Here is a 10633-nt window from a genome sequence, read left to right on the forward strand (position 1 = left end):
TGATTGTACAGTATGAAACACAGCAGGGAACTGGAACACTGCTCCTGATAGCAATAAAAAGAGTGGAGTGAGCCAAACTTTCATCACACTGAATAGTGCAGTCACATTAATAGTAGGAGTATTCTGATTAATTGAACTGATTTCCACCTGTGCTTTTCTAAAAATAGGTGAGAACAGTTGGCGGCGTCTTAGGTAGAAGAAACAGGGAAATTGCATTTTTTCAATTTAATAATAATATTAAAACTTGTAGAGATTCTAACTATGAATCTCTCTTGCCTCCCACTTCATGTTGGCACTTAACAGCTGTACAGGCTGGGTATAAGGTACTAGAAGATCACAATTCTGAGCTCACCAAAACTGGTGGCTGGATAGGACGTAGGATTATGTCATTCTTAACATATACAAGCAATACTATGCACATAAGACATGTCAGAGCCCTCGAACAGGCTGCCCAGAGAGGCTGTGGAGTCTCCTTCTCTGGAGATCTTCCAAACCCGCCTGGATGCCACCCTGTGCCCCGTGCTCTAGGTGTCCCTGCTGGAGCAGGGGAGTTGGACTGGATGAGCTCTAGAGGTCCCTTCCAACCTCAACCATTCTGGGATTTGGTCAGGAGCGATCTGTTTTAATGCAGCGCTGTGTAACTGCAGGTTTTTTCAACGCTGCTGTAACGTCCTTATTGCAGGTTAGAAACCTGAAACGATGGGTGACTGGAGCTTCCTGGGGAGGCTGCTGGAGAATGCGCAGGAGCACTCCACGGTGATCGGCAAGGTCTGGCTGACCGTACTCTTCATCTTCAGGATCCTGGTGCTGGGGGCCGCCGCTGAGGAGGTCTGGGGGGACGAGCAGTCAGACTTTACATGCAACACTCAGCAACCGGGTTGCGAGAATGTTTGCTATGACAAAGCCTTCCCCATTTCCCACATCCGCTTCTGGGTGCTGCAGATCATTTTCGTCTCCACTCCAACCCTCATCTACTTGGGCCACGTGCTACACATTGTACGCATGGAGGAGAAGAGGAAAGAGAAGGAAGAGGAGCTGAAGAAGAAGGGAAGCATCAAGGACAGCAACTCCCCAGCAGCAGCATCTGGCAGCAGTAGTGGTGGTGGAGGCAATAGCATGAAGGAACCTCTTGTCAAAAGGGGGAAGGAGAAGCTCCCAATCCGTGATGAACGTGGCAGAATCCGCATGGGGGGTGCCCTGCTCCGTACCTATGTCTTCAACATCATTTTCAAGACACTGTTTGAGGTGGGCTTTATCGTGGGTCAGTATTTCCTGTACGGCTTCGAGCTGAAGCCCGTGTACCACTGCAGCCGCCCACCCTGCCCGCACACGGTGGACTGCTTCATCTCACGGCCCACTGAGAAGACCATCTTCATCATCTTCATGCTGGTGGTGGCCTCTGTGTCCCTGCTGCTCAACATGCTTGAGATATATCACCTGGGGTGGAAGAAGCTTAAGCAGGGCATGACAAGCCAGTACAGCCTTGAGATACCTGTTACAGCTGTGACACCAGTCGAGGTAGCAGCGGAGGCCAAACCTGTTTCGCTGCCTCCACCAGCACCACCCATGGTGGTGACGGCTGCTGCACCCCCCCCAGTGCTGCCAGCCACCCGCACTGTCACCCCGCTGCTGGCCCCGGTGACCATGCCACCGTACTATGCTGCAGCCACACCGAGAGCGCGGCCCCCCTCCAAGACGGCGTCCATGGCGAGCTACCCCCTGGCTCCCCCCGCGCCTGAGGAGAAGCGCCCTGCTGTGACTCCCACGCCCGTCTCCACTCCGGTCACCATCCCGACGCCCATCCCGACGCCCACCTCGGCCGTCATCAACTACTACAACAGCAACAGCCATGCCCTGGCGGCCGAGCAGAACTGGGCCAGCGCGGCGGCGGAGCAGCAGGGCAAGGCGCCCTCCAGCTCGGCGGCCTCTTCCACGCCCAGCAGCGTCCGGCAGCTGCCTCCGCAGCAGGAGGAGCCACTGGAGCAGTTGCTCCCACCGCCGGCTGGGCCTCCTGTGTCTGTCGCCAACAGCGGCAGCAGCACCAGCCTGAGCGGTGCAAGCGGCAGCAAGTGGGATGTGGAAGGCGAGGAGGAGCTGTCGGAGGAGCGGCCCGTCTCGGCTGCCTGCACCACCGTGGAGATGCACGAGCCTCCGCTGCTCGTAGACACGCGGCGCTTGAGCAGGGCCAGTAAGTCGAGCAGCAGCAGAGCCAGGTCAGACGACCTGGCCGTGTAGCGCGGTCCCCAGCGCCCGGGGGAGCGTGAGGGCAGGGCAGGCAGGGGAGCTGCCACGAGGCTGGGCCTGGCACGGGGGGAGGGCCGGCCTCCAAACTTTGACGCGTGCTGTTTTTGCACTCTGTGAGTTGTAGTGGAGAAAAAATATTGACATTTTCTAATAGGTCAGGGGATGGCCAAAGCATGGCCCGTGGGCCAAGGGACCAATCCCATTCTCTTTGATGCCCATGGCAGGTCTCCTGAGAGCAGCCGTGCTGGAGGCCTGCACAGGTGACAGATGGCAATGGTACCTGGTCATGTGCCCTGAGGCTGACTTTCATCCAAGAAAAGTGTTCATATCCGTAGTGCCCATGTGCCTGCCCATCACTTCCCTCCTGCCCTTGCCTTCACTTCTGCTCTCTTTCACATAAGCTCTTCATGAACAGTTGCTATGACTTATCCTCCTTCCTGGCCTTTTGGCACCACCAGGTTGGTGTATTACCCATTGGTGCCTGTCATCTCCATGGACCAACTTGCCATGTTAAAGACCGAGGTGACTGCAGTCTCTTCCATAGAACACAAATGAATGCAGCCTTTGTGCTCATGGCAAATTGCCAAGGTGGTCCTCTTGGCTGGGCAAAGTTTGGGTAACCCCTGTAGTAGATTTTCTCATTTTGAGGTTCATCTTTCTTTTATTATTTTTTACTCTTGACCTGTTAGGAAGTGTCTGGTTTGACCTTCTCTTCAGTGTTTGCCAATAATGACCACACCATGTTTTTAAATCCACAAATATGTTTGGGCATGTTTGATTATAATTTTAGATGACATCTGAAATTGCTTAGAGGAGGACAGGAATCTAAACCACACACCTCAGAAATCACTACATAGAACAATTTCTCTTCAGAAAGCAAGGATTATGATTTCAGTACGTTGTGGCCCCTATGTTGCCCATGGACAAACCATAGGATGAAGCAGAGCTCTGCATTTTAGACTTAGGTATTAGCTTAAGTTAGTTGGAAAGATGCTTTTTAGAAGAAAACTTGAGTGCCTACTTTTAAGTATTTGAACATTTTAGAATAATTTTGATCTGTAGGTTTAAAGTTACTTGACTGTGTACTTACTCATTTTAGTTTGATCTTTAATCCTGCAAGAAAATGTAAGGAGAAAGAAACTTACTAATGGTAAGAGTCTCAAAGCAACATTATTTCCTGTTATGTTTTGCCCTTTTGTGTAACAGCAATCTGTAGTGTCTTACAAGTTAGTAAAATCAGATTTAGATAATATTGTGTTGAAAAAAGTGACTAAAATATCAGGGCAACATGGTAGTGGAGGAAGGTCCTATGCTGGTCTCACTGAAGTCATGTGCAGAATTTTCGTTCAGTTTCACAAAGTACAGGATTCGGGATGAATCATGTAGGCCCTACTCAAGGAAAATTAAAATTCAGATGGGAGTTTTGGTGCTACAGGAATGTATGTTTGGGGCCTTAGATAAATGCATAAAAAGTTTGCTTTGGAAAAGATTTGCATTTCACTTAAAAATGAGTGGAAGAAACTGCTGGGTATTTTTTTCTAAGATGCAGCTTTCCTTACAAGTGCCTCAATCCTTTATTCCTTTTTAACAAATACTCTCACAGAACATAGTCAGAGTTTCAAAAGCCTGATAAGGCTGGAGAGAGTTTTGAGTGCAGAAAGAATGCAGGATTAGGCCCAGCTTCTGTTCTAAGCACAATACGGTTGAACTGATGCTCAGAGTCACTCCTATTGCCACTATAAATCTGAGGTATGATAACTGGGGAAGAGCAGTCAAACACACTGGAATAGCCCTTTGCATGTTGCAAAGAGTTGGCCTGGCAGTGCAGTCCTTACTCAGGCAAAGCAGGGTCACCTTGTTGCATAGTTACAATTGCTTAGCTTACATTTAGCTCTGCTGTTAAATGTTTTCCAGAATGTGTTTGGTTTTTTTTTCAGCAATTGAAACACATTCTCACCACTCAAGACTAAACATTTATTTTTGCTACTTTTTAAATAGACACAAGGGGTTTTTCAGATCAGAGGCACTATTCTGCAACCCCTAAGCATGTTGTCCCACAACGACTTCGTCCTGCTTGTGTGAACCAGGTGAGAAGTGCTCCTATTGCCACTGATCTTGGGGACAGACACTACATTAAAAGTCAATGCACAATACAACAATAAAGAGAGCTGCTGTTAGGTGTACAGCTTCAGTAAAACTTTCATGAGTTTTCTATGTTATAAGCCATAAAAAAACCTTTCTGCAAGGAAGCTAAAAGCTAAATTCTGCTTTTTAGTCTATCCATACAACTGTGCTGAACTTAGATTAAAGTTGTCTAGATGTAAAAAAGGCAGACTTTAGCCCTCCATTTTTTTTCAATTTGCTAGCAATTAGAGTAGCAATTGTGTAAGTTTTGGCAAATGCCAAGCAATTACATTGCTGAAATAATCCAATATTTTATCATCAAAATTCATTGGCTAGATTTACCCTTCCCTTATGCTTCTGAAGAATGAAGTCAAAGTCTCACTGGAGTGTATATATATAAGTGAGACCACCTGGAGTATGTGCTTTTCTTGTACTGGGTCCTGAGAGCAAAACAGACCTTATGTTTTATGACTCCAAACCTTGCAGTCCTTCCTTAGCACAACCCCTACAAAGTGTGTCCTGCAGGACTGCAGCCATGGTGTATACAGAAATAACATTGCAGGAAGATCTAATTTGCTGGGATCAACCGACACCTCGTCTGCCTTTTTCAAATTCACATGTGGTTAGTCCTGCAGAGAGTTCAGGTGTTTTTTGGTTGTTTTGGTTTTTTTTTTTTTTTTTTTTTTTTTTTGTGGAACATGTGGCATTTTCAGACAAAGTCACTACTGGAAAGCTGTAAAAGACCATTCATATCTCTTATCTAGGGATGGGGAGAGAAATTAACTCTACTGCAAGCCCGAAGACAACTCTGCCAGAGCAGCCTCCCCATCAGGTGAATACTAGTCTGACTTAGTAGTTGTAAGAACAGGCAAAGATACAACTCACAAGCTGTGCTTTAAGATCAGCTTCCTTAAGTTCTACCATACAGCTGTGCAACATGATTCTTGGTTACCTACATCTTAATTTGGGGCCAAATAATGCTTTTTTTAAATGTAAGTTCAGGTTATTGATTCAGTCTAACTCTTCTTTAGTGCTTAAAACTCGCTTTGATTGCTGCATCACATCTGGGTTCAGATTTGTTGAAAAATATCTTGATGTGGCAGATTTTGAGATTTTTAATTAATCTTTACTCCTGAAAATGTCACTGAAATAAAAAATCTATGAGAAGAGCATTAGAATCAAAGTCAGAGTTTGGCCTGATCTACACTGTTACAATAACATTACAGGTCTTAATTCAGAACTAATGGAGAGATTATGATAATGCCCAGTTATTCCTCTTTCTACTCAAGAAAAATGTGTATGGACATTCTGCAGTGTTTCTGAGCAAGAAATGTCAATTTCTTCTGCAATCGAAATTGCAGAATATGCAGGTAGAAATTACTGAGTATACAGATAGAAATTGCTACAGATACAGATAGAAAGTATTAACTGTGGTTCAGTGTACTGGTTGTAGCTGATATGTTCCACGTCATGCATTTCAGTGATTAAAGATCTGCCCTCTATTGATAAACAGATTAGCTCATGATTTTCAACAGTTCTAAAAAAAAAGTACAATCACTAACTAATTTGTATGGTGAAACAGAATTTGTTAGCAAATATATCTGTTAGTTTCCAAATAATTTACTTGTTCACATTAATCTGAAAGAGAGAATTGAAAGGAATCGATCCTTTGACTCAACCTGATCCTCTGGTTGTTCAAGCCCTATTTTGAACAACCTTGTACATGCACCTAACTTGAAGGTGGTAGAGGAGTTATTGCAGAACTGGAGATCAGAACTGAATCATCCCTGATGATATTAAGCAAACTGAAATAAATACTCCTTGTTGCTCTTTTAATAGGTGGTTTGTGGGAAAATTGTTTTCTGTCTTAACTTGAGGTTAAAAAAAATGATAACGTATAGAGAAGAAAAGAATAAAAACAAACAAAAAAAGAGATAGTTTTTGTACAACCTACCAGGCTTATAGCATGACACATCTTTTTGAAATAAATAAATGTACTGGTACTAGTTGACCCTGTTCAAGCAAGGGGAAGACTAGATGGCCTCTGGAAGCACCTTCCAACCAGAAACTTGATTTCGAACTCACTGATTTCACTAGTACTTCTTTTCACAATAGTTTTACAAGGATGTAGTAAAAATACATGTGTAGTAGCACATTTCTTGGCCATGGGCATAGTTAATCCGTTTGCTATCACTGGGCTTTTTTTCATTAGTGCAGCTGTCAGTTAATACAAAAGCAAATGAAGTACAGACAATTTGCAACCCCACAGTTCTTCCCTTTGTATTTTGATTAAATGAAAACAGCCTGCTGGAACCTTCCCTTTATTAAAATGGAAGATTTTGCCTGTGAAAATCAAACTCTTGCATTTCACAGAGAAAAAAAAGAAGTGCTCTTTGAATGTGTTAGTCCATTCTGACACTGAAAAACCATAAATTGTTCAAAATAAGTAGAATGCCCTGAAAATGCAGGCAAAATGTCTCCTCTGGTGTTTTTGGAAGCCATTTGATATGCAAAGGGGAATTGGTACCAAACACTGATTTGGCTCGGTGTATTTGTTCTTCAGAAAGGCACTTGGACCTAATTGGATGTCTGACATATTGCAGTTCTTGAGATTATTTTCCGGTAAATACACCTAAGTGTAGGATTGGTAAAATAACTGAGGCAACCCTTAAAAATCACATCAGTACTTAGGTCCTTCTAGGCCATGGGACCACCTCCTCAGCTCCTGCAGATAGCTGGATCGCATCAAGTTCACTTAGTGACAATGGTCTGCACAAGCAGAGCATTGAGCCCCCCCCCCCCTTTTTTTTTAAGAATATAGGCACTAACATGTTAGGTTTGAACAGGCTGGGCTTTTTTCCCCCACTTTTTGTTTTATTTACTGTTTCTTTTTTTCTTGTGAAAAGTTTGCTTGTGTATTTTGATTTTTTGAAGTTTACATTCAGTTTTTGATTTCAGATTGAACATTTGGATGAAATGAACTCTTATACGTTTACATTTGTATAAAAAGTAAAAGAATGACTCTGCCAATGTGTTAAACATCTTACTAACACAGGAACTCTTCAGGCATAGGGCAGTACCTTAAAGAGAATAAAATCTGCTTACTCATTCATAGTATCAGTGTTCTCTTATATTTAAAACATGGGAACTGGATCTATAGAGGGCACATGATGGAAAAAGAAACTTTTCATCATGAACTCAATCATTACCAAATAAATTTAGAGCTCATTATTATTTATATGCCTTTTGTGTGTTTGGAAGTTCAATGACAAAAATTAGGTGTGATGGATGTCCTTTAAGTGATACATTGGCAGCCTGATTTAAAATTCCAAACAAAATATTTGTGGAGAAACATTGCACTGTTATACTGCAAAAGATTTTACAGAAGGTAAATGTTTTGTTTTCCAGGCAGAAATATAGTTCTGAGCCTGAAAATACAATTTCATGCAGGTAATTTTTACTCTTGCAAATAGACCATTAAAGGTAATGGGACAGTTTGCATAAGCAAAAAATACTGATGTAAAAAAGAAATTGCAGATTTATGTTTTAAGTTTGTATTAAGATGCCAATGAAATTCTAGAAGTTTCAGTCACTTAAGAGCTGTGCAAGAAATGGGAACATGCTTCAAGATGTGGAATATATTCCTATTCCCATTGACACAGTTTCTCTCCATTAAAAGGTTGTATAGCATAAAAAAGCTTATGCAGAGTTTTCTTCTTGCCTCCGGTTGTTTGTCTTCTACATGACAGAATCTCACAACAAAAACAGCGAGTTTTCTGGGCCATCAGGGACTTGTAATAACAGTAAAAGCAGCAGCCAGTTAATATGCTGTCTTGAAAGAAGTGCCTTGTGTATTAAAATCTGTAAGAACCAGTTGATGTGTTAATTTACCTCAAGTGTTTACAGAATCGTGACTAAATAAACTTTTTGTACCACAGTATTGTCTCTCTCAGATTAAATGTTCATGGATGTGCAGATGATCTTCAAAGATATTAGAATGGCAGAACAGCTGACTACGCTCTGTTAGCTCTCTCCCTTTTTCACCTACTCTGCTGCTTCCTTTTTTCATACCAAAATTGCATCTGTTGGAAACCTGGCTGCCGAGACCTGTCTCCGCGCTGAACGCTCAGTGGCTTCAGTGCAAGTTCACGGTCCGGAAGGCGGCGGTGGCCGAGACCCCACTAGCAAGGGCAGGGTGAGCGCTGCCCCTCTGGAAGCCAGGGCAGGGTTTGCCCTCTGACGAGCACAGGTTTCATCCCTCATTCTTGCTTTGGCACACCTGAGTTCATCTCACGGTATGTGGTTAATAGCTGTTCCCATCTTCTCTCCCAGTGCTAACTCCCTTTGACTTACCCAGGTCGTTAGCCATTATCCGTATGGATAATGATAATGATATCCATGATATGACTAATTACACTGCTGCCTATAAGCGCACAACAGTGTTTAGTGCTGCAGAGCAGCACTGCAGAGTTCCTACTGTGTCTGAAATTCACTGGGTTGCCCTATGCAGGCAGGGCTCACAGTTTAGCCCACAGAAATGTAAAATAATTTTGTCCTGAAAATGCACAATGCGCTGACAGCAAGTAAGTCTGTGTATCGTATAGCCTAATGAAGAGGCCACATCCATGTGTCCAAAAAGCATAATATGTAAAAAGGAGCCACATGGGCAAAACTAAGTGGCTCTTGTGGAAGAAGAACTGCATTTAGTGTGGAGGTTTTGTAAAACTTGCTTTCATATACAGCACTTACATGAGCATAGAAAGTAAGAAATCCTCTATGAAATACATTCAGTTCACCTTAAGTTCGTTTTTTTGGAGAGTAAGAATCTCTAAGCTGAGTGAAAATCACTTTGTCAAATATACTAAATCTTTAATTTCAGTCCAACAATTTGGATGGATTGGATGGAGGATGGATTTAAGCGCTATGACAAATTATTGGTGACTTGCATTAAGTGCTGGAAGTGTATTTAAGGGTATGCTATTATTAATGTAATTTTAATACATGCTTAAAAAATGTGTGTTTCCCATGGAAATTTTGGAGATTGTTCTTCAGAAAAATCTGATTAAGTAACTAAGTATGTGCAACCCATGCTGGTGTGAAACCAGTTACACATTTCTTCCCCCTTTCTAAACAGGAATATTCATGTAAAAAAATTCTTTGTTCCTATGAATTCAGCGCTTCTGGGTCAAAAACTCTGGGGCAACAGGGCAGCAAAGGACTCTGCTCCTGTAAGACACAGCCCTGGAGAACGCTCAGGTTGCACAGGCAGGGATTGCTGGGGGACACTGCAGAGACAACACGATAGCGTGGAGGATTGCCAGCTTGTGACTGCAGTGGGAAGGGGAAGGGGAGGGAGGTATTACAGCTCTCCAGCCCTCCGTTTTAAAGAAGAAATTAGTGGTACATAGCAAAAAAAAAAGTTGCTCTTTATGGTAGCTATCATCTCCCCTTCTTTCTCTCCCAGTAGTTGATCTGTGTATTTTTGTGTCACCAGTTGATCTGTGTATTTTTGTGGGTCCGTAGGGACTATTTGTGCTGCCAAGAGGGGGATCTTCACATGAGGGGCACTTTCACACACCTCGTTTCTGAGAGCAAGCCCCGGCTTTCGCGGAGCGCCCTCGGATGCGGCTGGCGTGGCATTTTGAACCATTCCTGTACGATCTAGCGGACATTTCCAAAAACTCAAAGTCAAGCTCTCAAACAAACTCAAGTTCTCAAAAAAAGCAAAACATTTTTTGCGGGGGACAGAGTTTTCCAGTGTTTACAAAAGATCCACCAAAGTCAGTGAGCAGATGGGAGTGCATGAAATAAAAGCTTACAGTTTACATTTGGCTTTTATTTCTATATTCCTAAATTAAATGAAAACTAAAGAGATGGATCAAATAATTACCAGCCACTTTATGTTTTTACTTCCTGATTTGGCAATATTAAGCTTTCTAGCAATTTTGGTTTTTAAGGAATGTTGTGGTCTTCTGAGCAGAGACTAAGGGATGATTACGAGTAGCTCCCCGTTGCTTTGCATGGCTGATGCAGTAGGCTTTGCTAAGTAAATGGCCCCAAAAATACAAAAGTTAGAAACTGATGATAGTTTGGGTAAGTAAACTGGTTCTGTTTGGATCTAGGTGGGCATAATCTTTGGGGAAAGTACCTTCTTTATTTTGAGAAGTGGAAGAAGAGGAAAGGCAGAATTATATAGTCATATAGTGACATTTTTTCTAGTTGTCTGCTAGGAATCTGTTAATTTATATTATCTTTAAGTTATTTT

General features: G+C 42.9%; 1 protein-coding gene across 1 annotated transcript; it reads left to right on the top strand.

The window, feature by feature from the left end:
• Window positions 1-699: 699 nt before the first annotated feature.
• On the top strand, window positions 700-2235 carry GJA3 (gap junction protein alpha 3). The gene has a single exon (XM_010217117.2). It carries the CDS (start codon window positions 700-702, stop codon window positions 2233-2235), a length of 1536 nt encoding a protein of 511 aa, XP_010215419.2.
• The last annotated feature ends 8398 nt before the right edge of the window (window positions 2236-10633 follow it).

The sequence above is a fragment of the Tinamus guttatus genome, unplaced genomic scaffold (genome assembly GCF_059628265.1).
Source record: "Tinamus guttatus ecotype Peru unplaced genomic scaffold, ASM5962826v1 Tinamus_guttatus_pri_ptg000150l, whole genome shotgun sequence".
In the NCBI taxonomy this organism is placed as follows: Eukaryota; Metazoa; Chordata; class Aves; order Tinamiformes; family Tinamidae; genus Tinamus; species Tinamus guttatus.

Bases quoted from the DNA above. Each gene is read 5' to 3' on its own strand.
- GJA3 (XM_010217117.2), top strand. From the start codon at position 700: ATGGGTGACTGGAGCTTCCTGGGGAGGCTGCTGGAGAATGCGCAGGAG.